General features: G+C 38.9%; 1 protein-coding gene across 1 annotated transcript in view; it reads right to left on the bottom strand.

Annotated features, from left to right (window-relative positions):
- Positions 1 to 18,644: 18,644 nt before the first annotated feature.
- Positions 18,645 to 26,657, bottom strand: part of RXFP2 (relaxin family peptide receptor 2) — a 40,174-nt gene continuing 32,161 nt past the window's right edge. Inside the window, 4 exon segments of the mRNA XM_026087804.1 lie at positions 18,645 to 18,919; positions 20,241 to 20,459; positions 21,990 to 22,400; positions 23,997 to 24,226. Coding sequence (XP_025943589.1) covers positions 18,645 to 18,919; positions 20,241 to 20,459; positions 21,990 to 22,400; positions 23,997 to 24,226 — 1,135 coding nt within the window.

Raw genomic sequence — 26,657 nt, forward strand, 5'->3', positions numbered from 1 at the left:
GGCCCCGCCCGGCGCCTGCGGCTCCGTTTTTAACGGTAGCACTGAGCGATCCGGGTGTTGTGAGAGACAGCGGCGAAGTCCGTGGGGAGCCGGACACGGTGCTCCCCACGGGAGGGGCGGGCAGGGCGGCACCTGCCGCCGGGATGCCATGCCATGCCATGCCATGCCATGCCATGCCATGCCATGCCATGCCATGCCATGCCATGCCTCAGCGTGGAAAGGTGAATACGGGGCAATGACCCTAGAGCTGCATGTTCACAAGCGCAGAAAGTGTTTGGGGTCAAATAACACTGCTCCAGAAGGGAGGTGCTATGTATAAGGGAAATGGAGAAGAGGGCATTAAAGCAGGTATAAAAAGCAGGAATGTGGAGTGCAGCAGGTAAAGGGTTCAGGGACCATGCTGCGGCCGTGGGGCTGGACAAGTGTCTTTAAAACTGAAACCTCAGCAGGGCTGTGCATGTGAAGTGAGTCAGAATGGTGAAATGAAATCATAAGGGAGAAAAAGGAGAAGTGTGCAATAATACATCTGCTCTGCAGTCAGAAAGGAACAGAAATCTGTATTTGCTTCTGCAAGTCATTTATGCACACTACTTCATTTGCCATTAAGTGTGTGAGCCAGGGAGAAACTTAAAAAATTGTGTTTTAAATGTGTGGCATCAGATGATTGCAAGGTGAGAATATGAAAGGAGTCACCTGTTAAATATTTTTTATACCATTTATGTTGTTTTATATCATTTTTCTTAAATTAGGGAAGTTTGAGCRGGTTGTGAAAAGGCTGTTCTGATATTTTATAAAGGTGAAATAAGTTTGCTCAAGAAGTGAAAAGTTTGTCAGCAGTGAGTTACTAAGATTTTTACTAATGTCTACTCAGCTGTAGGAAAATTGATCTTACAAAAGTAGCTTTGTGTCTTTTTGCTGAGAGAAAAACTTATTCCTTGAACAGCATAGCTAATGAGGCCTGGTTTTCTAGAGATGGAGATTTTTTTCTCCTCCTATCTTCCTCTGAGTTTTCTGCGCCTTTCCCTCCTGACAAAGCAGTTTGTAGTTTTTTTCCCATGCACACTACATACCGGGCTGCCATCCAAGTGCAGAGCTGTATGCATGCTGAGCAGCTGGTCAGTGGGCATGTGCCATTAATATTTCCAAATTAATGATGGCCTCACAGTAAAACTGTGAAATTAGTGGTGACACTAATTAGTGGAGAGACTAATTGGGGTGTCTCTTCTCCTTCTCTCTGAATTCTTATGAATTCTTATGAAACTTTGAAGAATATAGTGACTTTGAGACTTGTATCCCCTCTCTTCATTTTACCTGTCAAATTTGGTTCAAATTGTCAAAGGTTTCAAAAGTTGTTAGGKGCATGTGTTGATATACAAATGGGCAGGATAAATAAATGATCACATAAATCCCACACCCTTTAGGATAACAAGCTAAAAACAGAGCATATATAACTAATATTAGCTATAGCTCTTCATCCATTATAAATCATACGTTGGCTGGATTATAGGACACAGACACCTCCATGGCAACTAAATTATTATGTGTGACATACTTCTCAAAGGTATAATATTAATGTAACTCATAGTAATTAGTTTTAAAATTAACACACTTGAATCTCAAAGAGTAATTATGAATGGGAATTCTTATCCAACAAAGACCTACCTAACAGGGTGTCAGGCTGATGAAAAAGTAGGTAGTGTTGTCTATATATCATCTACACACCATCTGTGCTGCACATTACTACCATGCAGCACAGAACTGCTATGCTCCATTTGGGAAGAATGGAATAATAGGATTTCGCCTGTCTTTTAGTGTCTGTCATTGTTCTACCATGCAGGCTTTTAAATATTTTGGGTCTACGTCAGAGTAGTTAAAACCCTATCATATGTCCCACAGAGGTTATATAGTCAAGCTTAGTATATATTCAGAATGAGGAGGTAAGAAATAGTGTTTTCTACAGGTAACCGTCTAATTCAGTGCTTCAGCCTACCCTTAAATCTTATCAGTGATATTCTGTAGGAAAACTGAATGACAGATATTTACATCTGAGCACCAGTATTGCCCCTTACTGTGTGTTTGGGTTGTCTGTTCCCTTTTCCTGGTTAGCCAGATTTATGGTGTTCCTCACTGGATCGCTATACTCTGCATGGGAAGTCATTTGTTTGTTTTAGTCTGGAAATACCTCATCTTCCCAGACCTCTATCCTGAGAATTATTTTTTGAAAAAAATCAGCTTCTTCATTTTAGGCTTTGACTTCTGTAACAATTAAGTAACAAAGGTGCTGTATAATTAGCACAGAAGGAAGGGTATTCTGAGGAGATACAGGAAAGGAGTTGTCATTAGCTGTAGCATCTACAGTATCTTTTCAAGCTGCACTATCTTGTAGGTTGATGCTAATTTCTTGGAGAGCATCTTGTAATTTTGCAGGGTGCCTTTTTGCATGAGAATCCCAATTAAACCTCTCTACACATGCAACTCTCAAAAGCCACTGGGATCCCAGAATTTAAAGGTTTTACACACAATATTTTTCTCTGAGAGTGAGTAGTACGGGGAACAAGCTAAGGCTTGGCTGATTATGTAACCTAGGCTGATACACTAACCAATGCAGCTGAGCTGCCACAGGACTGGTTGTAATTGCTGATTGTACGTGCCTGGAGGAGAACACTACCCTTTGGGGAAAAAAGGGAAGAGGGGAAATTGTGCCTTAGAGAGGCTTCAGTAAGCCCCTGTGACTCTAGGGGTACTAGGTTTGTAATAACATATAACTGAATTGCTGTTAAAGCTGTAGTTTAGACTAAAGCTGTTTTTCTAATGTTTGTGGAAATCAGTTTTGATAACTGGGTGCTACATGTAGAATGCAACTCCATCCCATCTATCTTTAGATTATGAAAGGGTGGGCCTATGGCAATATAGTGCTATATGGGAACATTACTCTTTGAAAATACTGACCTTATCAGAAGGATGCTGAAACCCATTTTGACCCAAACAAGTAGTTGACTGTGGAGGTGCAATATGTTGGAGAGTGAGCGTCTGGAAAAGCACCATAATTAAGTTGGTGTCACTCAAGTGCCCCCACTATGAGATTTTTCTTTTAAAAGAATTAAGCAGAATATAATTGTTTGTTCATGAGTTTGCCTCTGGTTTGTGTGTTAGAATGATTTAGGATGGGGTTAGGATGGTTTTATTTCAGGTATCACTCATTTTATTGTTCACCTAAGTGGGAAATCTCATTCCTCAAGTGCAGAGGGGCATCATCCAGCTTTTTTGCTATCCAGCCCATAAAACACAATCAGCTCTGTTTATTAATATGCCAAGAATATCTTATAACAAGAGAAAGGTGCTTATCTCAGGACTTCACTGATTGGGTAATCTATTCAGTCATTTATTAAGGTGTGGATCAAAACCTTGCTAGAACAAAATGCTAGGAGGCAAGAGCAGTATAAGCTGGGGGAGAAAAAGTGAATAAGAAGAATGTGATGACAGGGGCATGTGTGGTGATGAAGGAATAGAGGGTGTTGGGATGTATATTTCAGGAAAGAAAATGAGTGAAATTAAGGGAGAGACTGAAAGTGTAAGAAAAGTCTGTATGAAGTTACAAAATGTAGGGTGCTGAAAGAAACTCAGAAACGGGAGACTGCAGTTTAGGAGGAAGCTAGAATGATAGGGAGGATGGAGAGAGATGGGTGGGTTGAGAAAAAGAATGTAGAGTTGAGGAAGAAGAATAAATATGTGTTGAAGGAGAAACAATGAAAGAAGATAAGGTGATATGGGAAGATACTGAAAGTATTGGGTAGGTGAATGCGGGGACCAGGACAAAAGATTACAAAATGGAAAGCTGAAGGAAGTTCTAAAAGAGACAAGATAATGTGGAGGAAATGCAGAACTGGAAGCTGTGCAAGAAAGGTCACTGACGGAAGAGGATGTTGATCTCTTAAGATCCCTTCTGGCCTTATTTTCTATTATTTGTCTAATGACAGTGGCAGCTCTCAGTAATACTTGATAATGATACTTAAGTCCCTTGCAAGAGAATTAGAATGCCTGTGTTCTTGCAAGGATACTGACAGTTGAATTTCTAACCTGAAATGATTACTGATGAGGTGTGAATGCTGGATGAAGAGCTGGGAGCTGAACTGTCATTTAATAAAATAGCCTACGCACTTTTAAAGATGATGTAATTTGTCTGGAGGCCCTCCATAAAGCTCAGTGTGTTTCAGAGTATGAAGTTGGTTTTTTAATGTTTTATTTCTGTGTCTTTTGGTTTTAAAAATACCTATTTTGATGACTTAAGTTATTCTGAAACCATGTGTAATACAAATATTATAGCACAACTTCTAATGGGAAGGAATTTCATATACTGACAAGAAAGTGATATGATATGGCAGTTTGGGTTTTCTTGGTTTCTTCCTTTCTCAGTTACCAGGGAAACCAAGAAACATGCTTGAAATGGATGTCTAGAAAAATCAGCCAGAATTGCAACTGATAATTTATCGGTTTGATGATGTTAATGACAATTTTTTTTCCTAGTTCAGGCATTTCAGTACACATAGCAGAATATTGTTACAATGTCTTTTGGAAGAGAGAGCATCTCTCACAGCAGCTAACATGGCTTGTAGTCCCCACCTCTTCTACTTCCTCCCTCTTCTTCAGTTAATGGCTTATCCACAGGGGAGGACAAGGGCAACCTTTAGAAAGTTTCAAAATGTTCAAATTCAGATGATTCAAAATGATGACAGGGAGAAGCCAGTAAACATCTTTCCACCTTAATCTTCCTTATAGAGTACAAGTGCTCTTCAGCTGCTGCATTGCATTTACTTACACATTAGTGACACTCAAAGGTCAGCTCTCTTTGCTCACAATAGTTGTGACAAGTTCTGTCAAATATGTGATTTTTGCATACTCCTTTTCCTACACTGACAAATACTAAATTAACAGAGGGATGAGAGAGGAAGTTGTTATCGCTGACAGCTGACACTTTTTCCTGACATTGAGAACCCTATTTAAATAAATTGCATATATCTAAAATAACATCATTTTACTTTAGGCAGAGCTTGCCCATTTATTTTCATATAAGATAATCCAATAAAATCTTGTTTTCATTCACTGAAAGTCAGGATCATGGAAATGCACAGAACTGACATTCTCAAATACAGTCTCAGTTATTTCCAGTGACTGGAAAGGACCCTACATTTTAAAAAAAAGTTGCATTTTGTTTGCAGAGTCTTCAGTCCAGAACTATCTTGTTCAAACAAAGACATTTCAAGCAGGAACTTGACCACTTCTAAGTCCTCAGATGTGGAAGCTGACCCTTGTCAGTTTTGTTAGTTGAGATAAGTGTGGACAGATTGAACAAGAAGATGATGACAGAGCTAGATTTGGCATCTGTCAGAAGTGAGGGGAGATATAGTTACTGGCTGTGTGTCACCAAAGCACCTCCTGGCAAACATCCCACCTGGCAACTCAGCTTTTGGGGAATAATGGAGGAAATGTATTTTGATAATGGCCATCATCAGTTTGTGAAGGGAGGCACTGTTTTGAGGTGCTTTTAATCACCATGGAGGGAGCACACATCCTTCAGATGCCTTCCAAAAACTCTGCTTACTATGTATCTTCATCTGAATTGCACTGATTTTTCTGTCAGGGGAAACAAAAGGTAGAAACTTGTTGCCAAAGTTTGAATTAATAATGCTGCAGTCATTTGTCCCCTCTAAGGGACTCAGGGGTGCAATTCTCTGGGGCTCCTTGCTGTTCTTTGTCATTTATACCAGTGCAAAGACTGTGCAAAAAAGATGACATGACACTTTGCACAAATAACTTCCCTAATAACATCCTTTGATGAAGAGCAATTGTGAATAGGGTCATGTAGTGAGTTGGGAAATCAACCCTAAAGAAGTAATTGTAGTTATTCAGCAGGAATTGCAATACTAGATTAAGCACTAAAATGATGTTCCCAACATTAGAACATTTCAAGAGCCGTAAGGAATAAGATGTTACTAGCTAAATATGTACTACACAGGTTTTATCTCTGTGCTTCTTCACTGATCTGCATTTGACATTGCTGGGTCTTGAAGGAGACATATGGGTTCTAACTTCAGTCTGCTTGCTTGGGTTTGTGTGTAGCAGCAGCATTACCAAGATAATGACACACAAATACTTTTACTCGTTAAGATCTGGAGAGAACAGAGACCCTAATTTTAGAACTAAGACCTCTCATGCTCCCCTGGGAACACCATCAAGAATAAGCGGAACGTGTTAACTCACAGACTCTCTGAAACTCATCTTACCACTATCATCTCTGTTATTATGTCTTGTGTCATATGCTCTACTGTCTCAGTAATGCTAGGGCTGGATGGATATTACTGCAGAATGAGTCAAATAGTGAATAAGAGACCTGTCTCACTTTCATTTCATAGTGTATACCACTTGTATTTCTTAGGTATTATGTCTGTGGAATCTGAGTTTCTCCAAAGTGGGAGATGAGACCTTTTTTAATGAATTGGAAATCTTAGTAGAAGGTTGAGGTGACATGCCTAGGTAAGGGCCATGTGAGGAAGAATGGAGTAGAAGACAACTGTATGTATGTGCTGCTCATGTAAAACTAGTTCCCTTTGCTGCCTGAAACATCGTGACATCGTCTCTAGAAAGAAAAAAGATATAATTAGGCCTTGCTTTCATGTCTGTGTTTATTATCCAGGTGACTTAAGCAACTGTCCCATTACTTACTTACATAGTTTTTTCCATTTATTACAAATGATGAAGCTGTTTTGCCAATATAATAAACAGTGGAGCAATGAGCAAGAAAGGCTTTTCACTTCAGGGCAAAACACTTATCCCAATAAATCAATTGGACAAACAGGCCAAGATTGAAGAAGTAGCATAAAGCAGACAGACTGCAGCCCCAGACTCTGATTTCATTTGAAATACATGTTGTTGCATATATCACAGGCATGTGTGCGTGCACACACGCACACGCCCACAACCCAGTGTATTTTTTGCCTTTTTAGCTAATCACTCTTGTGCTGAGCAGTAACACATAACACCAGATTCTCCCTTGTACTCTGTATTTCCCTGGGCTAGAAGGAAGGAGAAGGACTATAAATAATACAGTCTGCTTCAGCAACTGGTACAGTCTTCATTCCTGCTTCATGTGGGTGGAAAATTAATTCCGCAGCCCCCTCCCTTCTACTGACTCCTGTTCCTTTGCATCCCTCTGGCATGAAGGAATCACCTCCTTACACAGTGCCGTTCAGTACAACATGGATAGCAATGACTCTCATCTTTGCTAATGAACGKGCTAATGACTGCAGACCAGCAAGGATGAAGTCGTACGAATCAGCAGTGTTTTTACCTTGTCCATGATTAGCCATTTCCACAAACAGGTGAAGATGYGCAGGGCTGCACACATTTCYGGCTCCTCTAGATCCAAAAAGTCCTCACAGATTCTGCTTTCTTCTTCCTTTAGACCCAAACACACAGCAGGAGAGGAGTTTCTAGGTTACCTTTCTGATGTCATTTAATTCTATACCTGAAGTCATCACATGATGTGTTCTGCTGTAATAATCTTATGGTCTCTGTTGCTTAGGCTCATTTTACATAAATGCTTAGTGCGTCACCATCCTCATGTGAAACTGGTTATTATTAAGGTCTCTTCTTTCTTATGCAATACAATCTTTGTAGTAGGAAGTTGTAATTTTTAGGGCCATTGACAGAACATATTAACCTAAAAACTTATGCTTAGATAGATTAAAAAGTGGTTAGATGTTTCAAATAAGGAATAAGGCCACTTTCTTTAAACATGTTTTGTCTATGGGATAAAATTAGTAATTAACAATAGTTACCTTTTTCATTCCAGAGTGTCCGTACAGAGGAATTTCAAGTTATCCTTAATTGCATTGTAGACACTTTGAGTGGGATCCAGCTGCTTGAATGCCATTTGAGAAGCCCTGTGGTAGCTAAGACACCTGCACGAGGTTGCAGGTATGGTACAGGAACTGCAGAGTCTCCCACCCGCCTAGGGCCCAGGCAGGGTACCTAGACTTCTCAAATGGCATTAGACACCTATGTTTAGGTGGCTGAATTGCCCCCTTTCTGGCAAGGCCTTGTTTGGCACGATTCCTCTGTTACACATTTCCAGGCTGTAGGTGTCCTAATGTTCATTTGGGGTTTAATTTTAGTGGGACTTTGCTCAGCAGTTTGTAGAGATTCTTTTGCTGTCTTCTGTCATTCCTGTTTTGAAGAGGCTAGTTTGATGTCTGTCTGCTTGATGGAAATAAATGTGGGGAAGGAAGGCCTTGAATCTTTAACACGAGGAATTGTTTAATTTAGTTTTTTGTCCAGACCTGAGCTTTTAAGAAGCAAGTATTTTAAGCCAGATTCAGATTTCATTTTTTATACTGAAAATTCAGAGTAATTTTATCAATTTCAGAAGCATTGTTTCAGTTATTCAGCAAAGTAAATGAGGCATAAATTTATACAGTACTTAAAGTACAATAATCCTCTAATCAAAGATATAATTTAATCTCCAAATTATGCCCTGTGTTTTAAGGATAAGGACAAAGGTTTCTACAGTTAGAAAGAATTACATAATTGCAATTTTTGATTCATTCATTTTGTGTTTTTCTACCTCTTCTGGAAGCAATTATTTTATAGCCTCTTCTATTAAAGCCCATTTGACAACATATTTGTCACTGCATCAATACCATCTTCCATTTGCAATAGAAATTTGAAATGAATTCTGGGGGATCCTGAGATGCCTGATTGCAGTAGAGCCATCAAAAGTGTTTGCAAGTGCTTCTAGTCCCTCTCTCAAGGGACTGGGAGTAGAATTCAGCAAAGACTGACACTGTGGTTTTACATTCAGTTAACTGATCTAATGGTTTGCTGCTGCCAAAAGGAAGACGACTTCCCCTTGTTGCCCATTTTCTCCTCTCCAAGCTCCTGGTTGCACATTCTTGTTATTTACCCTATGCCAACTCTAGTGCTTTTTGAACTCTGCACAGGCTCGTATAATTTACCAACCTGATAGAAAATTAGTCCAGTGGGAAACTGAATAGCTTTTTGGTGAGTTACAATTTGAATTGGCTCCCAAGGAGGACTGACAAATGCCAGAGCTGATGCAAAATAAGCCAGAGTTTACAATAAGAGTGGGGCCACATGGCTGGGCATTGAGGAGGGAGAGAGAAGGAAGAATGGGTAAAGAGTGAGAGCCAGGAAATCATTATAAAGTCTTTAAGTCCAATGCTTTTAGAACCACAACCAGAATTCAGAAGTGAAAGTGTACTGGGAACCGGGGGTTACTCTTGACTCTTTAGATCTCATGGTCAAAATATGTGGTAGACTATGGATTTCATGAGCAGTTAAAATAGATTTCTGCAGAACCAGATCCTCTGGAGGAGCTAACTTGAACCAGTTTAAGGTATATACTTCATCAGATTTAATATGGTCACTGCTGGATTAGCAAAATTATGAGATACTGATTCATGTGCTGGCTGGAGTATGTGGCACAGTGCTTGCAATCCAAATGTCCTGCCCTTTTCCCATCACTTGGCTTCCCTGTGGATTGCCAGGGGCCAGCCTTGCTGCATAACAGGACTTTTCTGTGCGATTCCTGGTTGGTTCTGCTGTTGGCTACCAAAATGCCACTCCTGGAAGCTGCATAGCATTTTCACTGACTTTAGGATATTTCGAAGATAAGATTGAAAACCTGAATGCAGGTTTTCTATACAGGTGCACAAAATACTTGCTTTTTAAAACTGAAGGGCAGCACACAAACATGTCATGCAACAGAATATTTCTGTGTACTGAAAATGTATTAGATATAACGCTCTGAGCAGATCAGTCACTAGGAGTTATATACTGCTCTGTATTATTCATACATCTTTCTAGTTATAGGTGAAAATTAGGCAAATAAATTTCATATGAGGTTTGAGGGTCTTAGCATTATAAGAATCTGGCATTGGAAACAAAATAAAAAAAATGCTTAGATTAATAGATTAATAAATTGGTTGGAAATTAACTGCTGGCTCATGGAGGCTTCATCAATATTTCCATTTGTCAAAAGCTGAACTTATTCCTAAAAAAAAAACCCCCAAACTTGCATACATTTACTAAACTAACACATGAAAATAATGTCATAAAATGTGACTTTTTGGGACATTTCGTTAAGAAGCCGATATGCTATTTGAAATCTGACTGAAAATGTTTTCATCACTTATATTCAGGGCTTTTGAGCTGAACTGGGAATTCAGTGATTAGGGCTTAAGTAGAAGCCCAGGAATATATATGTAGCTTTTGGAGGATACTGTTATCTACATGTTCATTAGAAATTATAATTATAAATATTGTTGAAAAATGCACACTATAATACACATTTGCTTTTGAATGGACATTGTCAATAAAACCTTTTACTTTATAAAACTTCCTGCTTAACTCTGTTACTAATATCATSTTGAATATTAACACTGAAAGGAACTTTATTTACTTGTGCCTGCTTAGTTACTATTTGAATTTCACTTGGCTTACGTGATGAAAAACAACATTTTTTTCAGTCTGTTTCAGTCCAAATATCTTCTCTGAATACTCAGTTTTAATTATAATGCAGCACAGGAATATTTGAATGAAAAATTATGGATTTTGCAAAAAAATCATAAATAATGACTTTCACATCTACAACTGAACAGTAACATGTAGGAGAAAAATATTTGTTAGTTATTTTCATATTTAATATTTCTTTCATTCTTTTTTTCTTCATCCTTTGTTAGGGTACTCATGAGCATTGGTTTGAGGGGAAGGGAGGCTTTTGTCTTTGGCCCTCCTTTTCCCCTCAGTTGCAAATACTAGCACAAATAATCAAACTTATATGACTGCAGCTTCAAGGAGCATTATGTGAATCTCCAGCTGTGCTCCCATTGCCTGTGTAAGCCGATTTAAATGTGATCTGCAACCAAAAGTGGCCCATACTCTCCCCCAGCACTGGCTGCTGATTCCTGGCCTCCCCTTACTGCAGTGCTAGCTCCTGTCTGGTTATTCAGTGAGCTGAATCAGGGCAGTGATGTGGCTGAACGGTAGCCATGCAGAAAAAGCTAACTTAACACCAAGCTCTTAGATTGGCTGAGAATTGTTGCAGTCTCCATTAAAAGAAAAAGCTGGTCAGGTGATTTAGGTAAAATTTCTTCCTTTGCTATCTTTTCCTTTCCATAGCATCACAAGAAAACTTACATTATTAGCCTACAATTTGGAGTCTGAAAGTAGTCAACTCCATCTCTATAAGATAGCCTATATCATCAGATTCACTAAGGATTTTCAAGCAGAGCTGAATTAAAAATGATCATATAGCTAATTTTCTGCAAGACACAAATCTGAAAGAGCTGTTTTGGTTTAGTAGAACCTGGAGTATTATGATATTGAATAATATTAAAAACACRTAAATGTCATTCCTACAGGATGACCCACAGGACAGCAACAGCTCGAGAAGGTGGAGCAAGAAGGACAAAGAGCATTTCAGCAGAAAGGAATGGAGACGGGGTGCAGGGAAGCACCTTGACCAAAAGTATTTCTTTGCATAGCCCATCTGCTGAAGCCGTGTACTGATGAGAGGATCTGCTTGTGTGTTTGTGAAGAAGGATCCTTCCAACAAAACCACTTGGAGACAGAAATCCCTAGACACTCCTCCATGGAGAGAGCTGGAGCTGAACTAAGGCAATGGGTCTTGATCCTCTGCCAGCTTCTCTGCCTGCTCAAAACTGATTTACATGACTGATGTTAAAAAACCCCACGATATCATAGCAGAAGAGTTTTACACCCCCAAACAAAATTGTAAACTATTCTGTAGGCATGAAACAGTGGAGATGCAGTGTGTTATTGCAGCTTTTGTATTTGGTTATTCCAACGCTGGAATAACATTTCTCTCGCACTAAGTGGAGCTGATTTTAGGGAACTTAGGCCCAGTTTTGTAGTAGATGGCAGTGGATTGACATTTCCTTCTCTGACTATTTTCTTACCCAAGCTGCACAGCAGACTGAAGGAGAAGAAGTAGTAAGAAAAATTTCATAGATACTTCATGTAAAACGCTCCTGCTTTTTCATCAAAAGCCACACTTTTGGATCTCTGTCCCTTTGAATTTCTCATAGAATCTCACAGCTGGAGAGCCCTGTTCCCATCTTATCCCATCCATCTGGGAAACTTCCTAGCTCTAAATAGCTCATTTAGGACCACCCAACCTCCAAAAGTGAAGCTGAGGGACTCTTTCCCTTTGAATAACTATTCTGCAATAAAAAGAATCTTCAGAAAATATTTACATGGGCTGACAAAGAACGCTTTACCCAGACATTATTCCCTCAGTAGCTGTTAGGGTGAAAAGCAAGTTTCAGTCTGAGTGGTTATGTATAGGAGATTTATAAGATTTATGTCATTAACACTTTTCACTATAATGATACTGATAAATGCAATGTTCAATAACTTCTTTGCACTTAAATTGTATATGGTATTGTAGTATTGTATCTACATATATCACTTTAAAAATCACTCCCTACCTACAGTTTAGTTTCTTCTAGTCTGTTACAGTTGATATTATTCATAATCCAAATGCCTCTGATGCTTTTAAATTTAATACTGCCTGTGTTGAAAAGCAAGACAACAAGCAGTCCCTGGGGAGCTGGATTGTTCTTGACCAGCACAGTCCTGTGTAGAGAGACCAGACTGTGGCAAAGGACTTCAAATTCCTGCAGTGCTCAGGGATGTCACGCTGCAGTCATAGCTCTCTTCTTACCCTTTTGATAGGTACACAGGAACTCTCCTTGCTGCATGACCAGCTGCTGCTGACTGATGCAAAAAAACCCTAACTGGCTATGTCTACAGTCTTGTTATACTGCTTATGCCAGTTCCCGAAAGAATAAATTCCCTGCCTCTTTCCTTTGCCTGCTAGCCCTTGGATAACCCTCGGCCATACTCACAATGCATTGGGGAACGCCTCACCCAAACTGTGGCTGGTCTCAATTATGGTGGTGTGACGCCTCAGTTATTCTATGCATCTGGCATTGTAGAGCGACAGATGGTGCTTCTGCCAATGCCTAGAGCTATTTGAAGCACCCAGCACCCCTTTTTCCCTTTTCTCAGTTTCATGGGTATGTCACGTGGTGACCTCTGGGATCAGTGTGGATGCTGAGAGACTGCAGCAGAAGCAGCTCCTTGGAGCTGCATGGAGGCACCCCAGGGCACGATGAGGAGTGTGAGTTAGAGCTGATGTCAGATGGGACATGTCATGGATGCCACAAGCCCTGGTGGTGCACTTTTAGTGCCCGAGGGCCTCTCATGCTAAATGATAAATGATATGGTAAATTTGTTCAGGACAGTCTACATGGAGATGTCTGAGACACCCCTACAGATGTAGTCTCTGGGAGAGTATATGATACGTATTAAGTTGCAATAAGATACTGGGACTGCTGTTATTTTTAATAGTGCTATCATGAAGGGCAAAGTTATCTCTACTAAAAGTGAACTCCCTTCTTGAGATACCTTTTCCCTCACAGTGGAGATCTCCCATATGTTAGAGACGTGATTAAGGAGCTATTGTAGCAAAGCCAGCAGAGCTGCCATGAACATCTTGTTAATTTATCTGTGCTGTACTGCTTGGTGAACCTTTACAAACAGGATTATTCACTCGCCAATTCCTCTATTGTCATTCTGTTGCCCCTTTCTATGTGTGGTAGCAAAAGCAAAGCAAAAGAACCTAAAATGTCAGCTTCTGAAAAGCAGTATTTCATTCAGTTACATGATGTTATTATCAGTGCACAAAAAGCAGAGAGCTGAAAAATAATACGGGAATAAAATGCAGATGGAGAAAAGACAGTAAAGAGCAGGGAGCATAAAAAAAAGTTAACAAGCTTCAAAAGAGGAGAGCTTCTTGCCTCTTCGCAGTAAACTTTATTTTTCTTTCTTGTCCTGCAATAACATGATGAAACAGATAGGTAGCATCATAACAAGCTTCAATCACACCATGCTTCAGGATGTGCAGTGTTGGTTACAATCCCTAAAACTCTGCGTCTAGGTGGAGGCAAAATTCCCAAAATATTGTTGGGCTTTACTATTCTTTTCAAGGAAGGAGGGATGTTATGTAGGAGATGCTTTTACTATTTACACCTTTGCTTTTATTAGTGAATACTGAATCATAAACAGACACATTAGTTTAAAAAATAACTGTCAACTGATGTGTACCATCAGCACATCAACATTTTACCATATATGCAGTGGCTATTTCAGTGCTTTGTTTTTCTTACATTTTTAGGCTACAAAACAAATAGTGTTGAAATGCTGCTCACACCACTGAATGTATTGTGTTTGACCTTTCAGAAACTATTGATATTATTGATTTCTAAAGAGTAGAATAATAGGAAAAAGCAGCCTAAGTCATGAATATGTTTTTGATGTAACACTTCTTTAGAATTAAGAGACTCTCTTTTGAGATATAATTTATTTAAGGCATCTGTGTATTTGAATGCAGAGATGTGGTTCAGCATTTAATCCACCACCACCATCATCTATCATACTGAAGTACATTTTGTAGATTTATGCAGACAGGAAGGTGACTGACTTTACTTTCTGTTCCATTATTCATGTGTTGTCCTGAGGAGACCTTTGTTTATATTACAGTACGCCTCATGAACAATCTTCGTTCAGAACAGGAAAACTAAATACTTTTATCCTGGACAAACAATGAATAATGCAAAGTCTATTAGAACTATCCTAAGGGCACATACTTACTGTAAAACACTAAACTTTGAAAATACTGAATAAAATGGGTTCATCTAAGAGCATCTCCATTTTAAAATACATCATCCTCTGGACACAGTTTTGTATCATGCAGCCAATCCTGTCTGATCCATTTTATCTTTTCTTTCAAGTAGGGAGATAATGTAAATTATTACAGTTTAAAAGATCTGGCTCTGCGTTTGAGTATCAGCTGTTAGGATTTCCAAGACTTGAAAAGTTATGTTGGTCAGCCATTCACTGGTAAAGCTACAAGGGATTGTTCTTTGCTTCTACCARGCTTGTAACACAGAACCTTAAAAAACTTCCCTGTGTTGCAGTCAATTGAACTGCACTTGGCATTTTCACTATTTGTCTTCAGTTCCTGCTCCTATGTTTCATTGTCTTTGATCACTTATTGACTGTGAAGGACAAGAAATGATTTTATTCACCACTGTGATTTGTCAAAAACATTTTCTTCTGAAGTCAGCCATTAGGTTTTTCTATTTGCTTGTTAAACACATGCCAGTGACAATAGAGTAAAAATATTTAACACAGTACAAAGGCAACTCTCCTTTCAGTTCTTCATGGTGGGCGATTATATGAACAATATTTGTTCAGGCACAGCTGTTTGTTCTACTCTATTTTTTTCTTTTTAATTAAAAAGTAGACAAAAAGGCACGGAAAATTTATAAAGAGTTACAGTAAGAAAGGAAAAAAATCCTACAAATCTTCTTAGCCCCACACAATATTTTATATACTAAGAAACTGTGTGAGTTCATATGAGGGGAGGTTTCTGAGGACTGGAAGAAAGCAAATGTCACCTGTATCTTCAAGAAAGTCAAGAAGGAGGATCCAGGGAAGTACAGGACAGTCAGCCTCACATCCATCCCTAGGAAGGTGATGAAGGAACTAATCCTGAAAACCATTTCCTAACATATGAAGGACAAGAAGGTGATTGGGGTAGTTAGCATGGATTTATGAAGGGCTTGACCAACCCAATAGCTTTCTACAATGAGAAGACTTGGCTTGGTGGATGATGGAAGAGCAGGGGATGTTGTTTATCTCGACTTTAGTAAGGCTTTCAGAAATGTCTCCCGTAAAATCCTCATACACAAACTGGTGGAATATGGACTAGATAAGTGGTCAGTGAGGTGGACTGAAAACTGACTAAACTCCCAGGATCAGAGGGTTGTGATCAGCAGCACAAAGTCCAGCTGGAGGCCAGTCACTGGTGGTGTATCACAGAGATCAATACTGTTTAACATCTTCATTAATGACATGGACGATGGGACAAAGTTCACCCTCAGCAAATTTGCAGATGGTACAAAATGGGGAGAAGTGGTTGATGCAACAGATGATTGTGCTGCCGTTCAGAGGGACCTCAAATCTGGCAAAATGGGCAAACAGGAATCTCATTCAGTTGTGTGATTCTGTGTATAACTTCTCCTTTTTTTTTCCTTTTAACTGTTTGTCTTTCATTTTTCACATTTTATCAGAGGAGGACATGGCCATTAAGTTTCACAACCTATAAAAAAGAGTATTAGTGTTGCAAAATTAATTTAAACACCCTTAACATTTAATGTATAAAATGAAATAAAGTTTCAACAATGAGAATTAGGCTAGTGAGAAGTTTTTAGTCTTTCACATTCATAGGAAATTCAATTACTGCAAGTGGAAACAGCAAACACAAACTTGAATTGATTTGCTTATTTTTGATAGATGGCGTACTTTAAAAATCTGTTGGAACAGATTACCAATGGGTGTAGAAAAATATCCTTCTGTTTCTTCAGATCTGAAGATCCCAGACAGTGATATAGAGCAAGTTTAGATGGAGCTTCATGGCTAGATAAAGGTCAAGTTCTACTTTAACCCAAAGTTCAAGAGAAAGAACCAGTTGTGTTTAAGTGAAGATTTTGTCGAGGTGAGGAAAACATCATAGTTATGTCTATATTATTCTAGAGGATGTGCCCTGAGAGGCATATTCAAGACCAATTTCCCTTTTCTTCCACATTATTTATCTAGTGAAATGCCCATGGCTTGCTCCAGAAGGGCAAGAGTTGGGATGCTAGGAGTGTGTATGTAGGGATGGGACTTGCCTCTACAGAGCTCTCAAGGGCAGCCACAAGAAATCTGGCTGATCCGTAACTGGCAGCACCTCTGTTTGCAGAGGCAATATGTATTTCAGGCAGCACAGCGGCCTAACTGGGTGCTCCCCTCTGACTTCAGCATGCGACCACCCTTTCTGTGGCACCAACAGTGGGACTGCTTTGCTCCTTTCCTGGGATATCCATCCACTGTAATAGCACGGGCATATCCAAAGTGCTGCTGCCTCTATTGAGGACTCTTCCTACAGCATTTAAGGCAGCCAGAATCTACTTCGCCTGCACAACTATGAGCAGAAAACCACCACTACGAACCTGCAAGCTGCTGTAGCTGCTTGGAGTCCTGCTCTGCCATCACCAGGTAAATGCTGAACCAGAAGGCCCCGGGCAACGTTCAGGCCAAATGGGATGGCGTAGTGAATTAGGGAGCCAAATGGGTTAGGCAGTACTGGAAAGTAGATGGTCTGTATCACTGTCTGGGATCTTCAGATGCCTAAAGGCTAATTTAGATTTCATCAGGCAGAATCCCATGCTGAAATGTGTGCTGTGCAAATGCATGGGTGCAAACCTCAAAGGTGGGCTCATTGCCACAGTACATCACGTTATTATTGGACTTGACCGCCTGCCTTCACACGTATACATTTAATTTCACAGTCTGGGTGGGCCTGAATCACATATTCATTTTTTTTCATCTCAGTTGAGAAATGTTAACTGTTCAGGCTCTTCATTATTTTCAGTGATATATCCATACACTTTGGGGTTATTCTCTCTTTCTTGATCATCAATGCACCGAACTCCTTTTGTCTGATAACACTTCAGAATGATTTATGAACTGGAGCTTCTAAAACTTTTACTGAAGTTTACTTTAGTAAATATTAAAAAAAAAGTTAAAGTTTGCTGAAAGTTTTGCTTTACTCTTTTTCTAAAATCTTGAATCTTTTCTTTGTAGTAGGTTGGCAGCTCATATGTTATAAGCCGAAATACAGCTGAGATGGTAATGAAAACATAACTAATAAAGGTGAATTGTTCTTCCTTAAAAGTGCTTGAGTCCCATAAATGGTCCCCCAAATATGCACTTACCCATGCTGCCAGCATGCCTATGCTTGGTAAAAACTGATGCAATGAAAACTGAATTGACTGCTTTCAAGGATCATTCTGAGAGTTTCATTATTTAATTTTTATTTCAGTCTGGGTTCTGTTGCTTGCACAGGAAATTTCACTTGACTTTTAGTACCTTAAAAAAATTATAACAACACTACTCGGGTCTTGCAGTTCTGAGTAGTGACTTTATGTGCACAAAGAGACATCCACCTCTCTTCAGGGCCCACATATTAAATCCTACAGGATTAATACAGATTTTCATGCTGCACAGAATGTTCTGGCCTTTTCCCCCAGGAACCTTCAACCTTAGGAGAAATACTTCTCCCCAAGGATATATCCTGAAATTGGTAGTACAGTCCTAATGAGACAAATGCTCTTGAAATGTCATTTGCCTTAACTTAATATATGTTAAGAAGACTCTTTCTTGGCAAGTACAGGTACACTGACCCTCTGGGGAAGCTGGATGAATAGTACAGAAGTATTGTTGTCTTCAGCCCCAGTACACAGTATGCCTGTGTTTCAAACTGTAACACAAATCTCACATGATAAATGCAACAGTTGTCATTTTATTTTCCAGGAAGATGAATACAGAGATGGTAATGGCCAAAAAGACACTACATATAAATGTCAAAGAAAGAGATTAATACAGCTGTAATGCAATTAGGTCTGGTTTCCATGATCTTGCTGAGGAACAACCACTCAGAGATTATAAGAGTTAGTACCATCCTCAGGAATTTTTTTTTTTTTTTTTAATCCAAGCTTAAATGAAGAGCTATGGGTGAGGGAATCATCTGTCCACAGGACCGAAGTGGCCAAGGTTTTTTTGTCATTTTTGAAAACTGCCCTCCTTCAACGTCTGTCCAGTGACTGCTTTAACTTCTCCTTAAAGAAAGTAGCTGTGAGAGTATAGAGAATGGGGTTCAAGGCACTGTTTATTAGCAGAACAAATATCACTATCCAGGAAGTGGCAGTGTCTAGGAAAAAATGTAAGATATTTAGTATGTTCTTTTGTAGGAATGCTAAAGAAACAAACATGTAAAGCCTTTGCTTTCTGTCATTTCTGCAGAACTCTACCATAATATCATTTTTACAAGAAAGGGGTTTGAATTCAACATTACTCATTGTATTTTTCATTAAGCTCACAATGGGTTTTCATGAGAAGGGAAAAAAAGGACCTTTTCTTTGATCAGAGTATGTCTTTTTTTCTGTCTACTGGAATTTAATAAAAGCACTAAACATGAGCTAAAGTCTATCCCTCTTTATGATCATATTTAATATAAATTCAAATTCCATACCTCAGTAAAACCTGGTCATAAAACCAACTTCAGTAATACCTATATTTTACATGGCCATTTTCATCAGTAGGTTTCAAAATGCCTTACAAAGAGCAATCATTATTCTGACTTCACAAAGGGGAAACTGGAGCACTGAGGAACGAAGTGACTTGTTCAGAAGGCCCTGACTGAGTTGTGTGTAGGGCCTAGGCACCTTGAATCCCGCTCCGGCCATAGTGGTACATCTGAACACTCTCATGACAACCATGTTTTATTTTTAACTACCTACATGTAATCTCTTTCACCTGGCTACACAAACAGAATTTGGTGCTACTAATGAGGGTAAATAGGTTTTACATTAAAACAATTGACAGTGATGTACTTCATTTCTTTAATGCCTTTCATATTATGGGGAATTATTTACCTAATTTTCTACAAACATGAAATATACATTTTCTAGACTTATAACAGGAAAGCAGGATGCCTTTATTACAGTGTTATCATTTAGCAGCTGCAGGGTTAGCAGGGCTGCAGAGGCAGAGCAGTGATGGAGAGCTGCGAAACTGTGCGACTCCTCCACTGTYCGGTAGCTGAGAGCGTGCCCTGCGTGTGGCAGGAGGGAGGGCCCGTGGCCTCCTCAGGACCCCCTGCAAATCACTGCCTGCGCTTACGTATGTGCAATCTGGGTTGCTTAAAAACTCTCTTGTTACAGTTTTGTTTTCCAAATGGTCAAACTAATGGACTTATTCATATATAATACAAGGAGATTTTGCAGCTGTAGCAGAGGAAAACCTCTTCACTGGATAACTTGTGCTGGTTCTCAGATACACACGTGGATTTGAGGTGATATGCGTATACTTTAAAGCTCAATTTCAGAATGAAGAAAAAGTTAAATATTTGGGCAATACTTCCTCTCCTCCCCCCCACCCCCACCATGATTAGCTAGAATTCTGCTGGCAGAATCAGTCCGGTTTAAACTGAATCATTAACAAAAAAAAATCACACTCTTAGGCAGCATTACCTAGAATTTCCACCTGGAATAAGGAGAGGATTTTAATGACAAAGACAGGAATCCAGCAGATGGCATCAGTGAATACTATAAAAAAGAAACAATTGGCAACAGCAACATCCCTACGAATGTTACTCCTTACTTCTGATGTCTGAAGGGCAGTTTTTTGAATGGAACAAAACATGCTGACATATGAAAACACTATTATGATGAAGGCTAGCAGGTTCACACCTGTGGGGAAACAAGATTCAAAGCAAAAGGCATTAAAATGATATTTCTTTTCTCCCCTCTCTCCCACCACTTTTCTGTTTCATTCTCTTCTGTAATTTTATTGTAATTTTTACCAATAAACATTAATAGATACCAATTTTATGTTAGAAATAGATGCTAAATATTGTCAAGAGTCACACAGCCTACTCACATGCCACGTGTTCCCATCTGTTACACAGGGAGATGTGAATAAGTTGTAAGAAGTTACTATAGAAACAGTTAATGCACAGTGTGGGTGGTCTCATGATTCCACGGAGAGCTAATGTCCTGACTAGTAATGCTGCAATAAATCTGAAACAAAATTTCCTGTAGGACTCTCACAGTAATGAAAGAATGACACATTCCCTATCAAAGTGACAAACCCATCTAAAGCATATGTTGATATCAGATCGGCTTCTTCAGTTTTGTAAAAATATCCATCCCAAATTACTGGTGGAAGAATATATGCAAAGCGAGCTATGCAGCTTGGGTTTTAAGAATCACCCTACACTGTGTTTCAGAACAGGACTTTCAACCACTCATCAAATGGCAGCTCCCATTTGTCAAATATAAAATGATCTTCAATAAATAGGTGGTAGCCTTTGGAGAAACCATTTATGTCAAAATCCTAGCACCTGAAAACAGGCTGTTACTTAGAAGTATGGATGAAAATAAACAAAACAAATTGAAAAGTATAACAATAATTTTACTGATTGATGGGAAATTGCTGCTTGAATATCATTTGACATATGTGTTGCCTTTTTTACTTTCTAGTCAGTATAATTCTAAACAAAAAACAGTTTTATCTTTTGGTATGTAGGGATTTTTGCCTTTCTGATATCAAGAGACAAAACCAGCAATAATGGTTAAATGTATATGTATTGGCTACATAACCCACACAGCACAGCAAATACAGGTCAGAGAGAAGAACATTTTATAGCAGTTTGAAAAATGCTCAGTTTTTGCTGTGAGTGAGTGCTCTGAAGCTGAACGTAACCAGTTCATACATATTTCAGGATGGAATTTCTGCTTTTTATTGTGTTTATTTCCAGGTTATTCTATATATTTGATCAGTCATTATTCTGTGTCACTATAATGCACATAAAGCTATACTTTTATAATTTCATCCCATGTTATTTATATTATCTTAGTTCGCTGCAACACAATAAAGATGATTCTGAGTGGTAGTTGAAGGCTGCTGATTTTACTGATTTTTTAAAATGAAAAGTTTTCAAACCATTGTGCTGTGCACCCAGTACAGCTAAGTAATTGCATGACCTCACTGTTGTTATCCAAATTCTCTTCAATGTTTTCTCTTCTTCTTTCTTACACTCACTTGTATTTTGTTAAAATTAAATCCTAAACTCTTCGTTTGACAGACCCTTGTAAGTGTCTGTGCAGCCAGCACCCAGCAGATGAGGCTGTGGTCCTGTTTTGTGCCTTTGGAAAGTATTACAATATGAACAGTAATAGTGTAATGAGTAATTATAACCTGATAAAAATTCAACTTACCAAGAAAAATACCAAGAGAATACCCATTGCCTCCAATTTCTTCTATTCAGTCAGAATTCAATGGGTAACAAAAGCCATTTTTCCCATAATAATTTCCAAAAAAGTCCTCATCCCAAAATGGGATTATTGCTATGAAAAATCCAGCAATCCATATAGATATAAGAATCACTATTGTCTGCTGCTTTCCAGGACAGATATTACTGAAGGTAAAGACAATCACTAAATACTTTTCCAAGGTCAGATATGTCAACAAAAGGACAGAGACCTCTGTAGATAGCATGGCGATGAACCCCATGATATGACATGGTAAACTTTCCATCCACAGCACAGCATATTTTTTATACTGTCCACGGTATTTAACGTCAGAAACGCCAATGAAGAACAAATACATCCCCATTAGAAAACCAGCACCTATTTAAGAAACAGATTTCACAGTTTACTGAAAATAGCAGTGAAATGCTTCATGTATAGTATACTTCTATGCCTAGCCAAACTCTAGCTGGTATACAAAAATAAGTTAACCCTGTGTTTGCAGCATCAGAAGTCATGTGCTATGGGGCTACATGTCCCCTGGTCATGAATAGGAGAGTGGAAGCTGGTGTGAGGATGTGGGGAGAGGAAGTGTTGCCTAATGGGACTTCCGTGAGCACGCAATAATTTGGGGTAAAACTCCCTGCTGTAGCCAGTACTGCAGCTTTTGTAGAGAGCAGGGTGCTGAACCCCTTCACTGGCTGTATTTGGCACATAAGCRTGCAGCCCTGGAGCACTCCTGCAGCAGAGCGTGGGCAGCACTCATGGTTCAGACACTACAGTGGCAGAGTGTAAGGCAGGAGCAAACTGGAGGAGTCTCAGGCAGTGCAGACCTGGCAGGTCTATGGCACTATAATAAATACACAGAAGATTTCAGACACCTTGCCAGGGATTCACCTCTTCTAATTTCACGCGTCCACAATATATAACTACTAACAAGGTGAATTCATTTTACCTGACTTCAGCCATTTACAAAGCTGAGGATCTGAGCCAGTCATGCCTTGCCTGTTTTCACAGTTAGTGAAGTCAATAGATACTTCTAGGACATGATTCATCTGGCCTATTTTAAATATCTTTGTTTAGAATTAGATAAATTACATCTTCCACTGACTATAAAGAGAGCTCAAGGTGACTAGTTCATATATGCACATCTGCATTGTAAGCATCATTAAGTGAGGCAAAATCAAACCTTTCCTGCGTGAAGTTAACATACAGTCAGAAAATAAAGCTTATAGGCTTGGCCTACTTGAACCAAGAAAGAGATATTAACCTGGAAGTAGTAATAGGTCCCATATCTTTTTAAAGGGTTAATCACCAGAGAACAGTATCACGCTATCACATCATGAACTTGCAATGAAGTAGGACTCAGTCTCAGCAAGTCTGAATTTGGTCTACATTATTATTGGTTCCAGGTCTCTTAATCTGAAAATGACTGCTGGACAAAATACTGTGCAACCGTTTGGAAGTAATCGCATTTTCTGGATAATTATGAAATATTCAATTCAAAAATCACAGAAGGATTTATTAGTTCCTGTGTCAAAAAAAGACTATGATGATTTGACACATCACACAATAAATACAAACAGTAAGTAGTCTAATGCTAGCTAGCTTGGGCATAATCTTTAAGGCAAAATGAACAGTAATAATTAATAAATAAAAATGTTTAAGCTTTGTAGGCTCTTTGTATACATCTTAACTATCTGAAGTCAAGGAACTGAACGACCTTAGTTCTTTTGTTACACTCCTTTTCATTTAGAATATAAGAAGATGTTGCAAAAATAGATAATAATACATAGGATTAAAATTTTGATACCAGTATATTCACTTACGTTTGTATCCATAATGCAGATTGAAGATACTGGAATATACACAATATCATATATTGTACTATACATATTATATAATATATAGTTTTGGAGCATACATAATATTATATATCTCATCAATTTATTATAAATCCCTTTAGTATATACTTACAACACAAAATTTTGATAGACGAGGTGTGAATCTTGTTTTCTGCTTTGATAAATGATTTCATTCCAACGACAAAAAGATTTCCAAAACATGTAATACAAGCTACGACCCACACAAATACTCTCAGAACATTGTTAGCTAAGAGGTCCTCAAATGATGAAATACCATCTGTTAATGGTGTGCATATTCGCACATGCAGAGCATAGGAGCAATACTGAAACTTTCTGAAGTAGCTGAAAGTAAAGAAGTGAACATGTAATACAGCTTGGTCAAATACAAGCCAATGTCATAGTTATATATCAGTTATGCAATCAGGTGCAAGGAATTAGAAGAGAAGAAACTTTAACAAAACCGTTCCTCATGCCTCATATAACAGGTATGATGTGAGAGGTGTTTAATCAAGGGAGGACTTATTAAGGTGGAGCTTAGGAGGTTTATAACAGCTCATATCCTTTTGGTCCCCCATAATGAAGCTTAGCTATAATGGTTGTGGTTGCAACTGCCTCTGATTTCCTTTAGGTCAGTGTAATATGTAAGTAAGGCATTGCTGTTTGTTGATTCCTGACAGGAGAGGAATGGTCAGTTTTGTTTTCACCAGCCTTTTAAGGACTTTGCTACTCTTAATTTGTTGTTGGTGTGTTCAGGCTGCTGTGCTTCATGCTAAGGTGCTTAAGAAGCAGATCTTTTATCACCCCTTGGCAGAAGGATTTTGCCTACATTTACAGATTGTGGAATGTCTGTGGAATGACTTAAAGTTGGTAATTAACATTTAAGGATCTCACTGTATCAGATCTTAAGTGTCCTAGTTCCCTGTTCACTATTTGAGCATAGTCCTCTGTTTCAGTGGAAGTGCATTCATAAAGGCTTGTGGGACAGGACATAAAGGTTCTAATACAGTAAAGCCTGCAAGAACATGGTTCTTTTAAAATGTATCTTTACATCCTATTGATTTCTGCCAGGTTTAAACATATGGTTTAGTGTTGTCTCAGTACTTGGATTTAAGGATGTCTAACATTAAGCCTGTCTATAAATGATGCTTTTTTATACTGGGAAACTGCTGTGTAGTGACTCAGTGTTAAAGACAAAAAAGAATCAAAAAGCAAATACTTAATCCTGTTCTTGTATTTATCTTTAGTTCAAAAACTTCTCATTTTATTTGTGAAATGGTGCTGATGAAAAATAAAAAAGAATATAAAAAAAAGAAGAGTGGATCTGCAGGTAAAATTCAAATGTGATATAATTACAACTGAAATATTTGAACAATTATATATCAAATTTTGCATATTGGTGTGGTCCTATTGATTTTATCCACCCTCTGCTGGTAGATAAGGGGATGGACAGGAGCTGATTTATTTTTTATTTTTCAAGAAGTAGTAAAGAATGGAAAACAGAGTATAATATGAGCTCTTTAGAAATAAAGTCAGAAAGAGCGCTGCACTGTTGATCAAGATGCTTATTCATTGTGTAGAAGAAGTAAATATTTATATCTGGGAGTGATTCTATACTGAAGACCAAAATCAAAAAAAAAGAAAAAAGAAAAAAAAAGCCTTAAGATTTATCATCAAGAATGACCTTTTAACTATTACTTTAGAGAGGTGAAAGACGTTTGAGTATATAGCCTCACTGGCATTAACTGCAAAAATATGACACTCCAAAAGCCCTTTGCCTTAAATCAGGGACTAAAGTTCAGAGGCACTCAGTATTACTGACATGTTGCTGTGGCATACTATCACAGAATCACAGAATGGTTGAGGTTGGAAGGGACCTCTGGAGATCATCTAGTCCAACCCCCCTGCTCAAGCAGGATCACCTAGAGCACGTTGCACAGGATCGCATCTGGGCGGGTTTTGAATATCTCCAGAGAAGGAGACTCCACAACCTCTCTGGGCAACCTGTTCCAGTGCTCTGTCACCCTCACAGTGAAAAAGTATTTCCTCATGTTCAGATGGAACTTCCTGTGTCTCAGTTTGTGCCCGTTGCCTCGCGTCCTGTCGCTGGGCACCACTGAAAAGAGTCTGGTCCCATCCTCTCGACACCCTCCCTTCAGATACTTGTACACGTTGATAAGATCTCCTCTCAGCCTTCTCTTCTCCAGGCTGAACAGGCCCAGCTCTCTCAGYCTTTCCTCATAAGAGAGATGCTCCAGTCCCCTAATCATCTTTGTAGCCCTTCGCTGGACTTGTTCCAGTAGTGCCACATCCCTCTTGTACTGGGGAGCCCAGAACTGGACACAGTACTCCAGATGKGGCCTCACCAGGGCTGAGGAGAGGGGGAGGATCACCTCCCTCGACCTGCTRGCAACACTCTTCCTGATACTATGAAGGAACAAGGTATGTTTTATGACAGCACAGTAAAATGGCTATGTAGAACACATTTCATCTTCTCTATAAACCTATATGGCTTTTACTCATGTCCAAAATATAAGCACTTTTCTATTTCTAAACTCATTTCCCATTTTTGGTGCACCTGAATGTGATTTTCTATTTCTGTCTGCTCGCCTTAAGGCCACAGTATCTCCAAGCAAGTGAGCAGGGTTGCATTTATCCTATTTCACTCAGAAAAAAACATGCAATGGGCAGAAAAAGAAGTGATGTGATGCAATGCAGAAATGAGGAAACTAAATGAGGAAACTAAATGAGGATCATGTTTCCTTTCTCCTGTTTC

The sequence above is a fragment of the Apteryx rowi genome, unplaced genomic scaffold (genome assembly GCF_003343035.1).
Source record: "Apteryx rowi isolate R43461 unplaced genomic scaffold, aptRow1 scaffold_735, whole genome shotgun sequence".
Taxonomy (NCBI): Eukaryota; Metazoa; Chordata; class Aves; order Apterygiformes; family Apterygidae; genus Apteryx; species Apteryx rowi.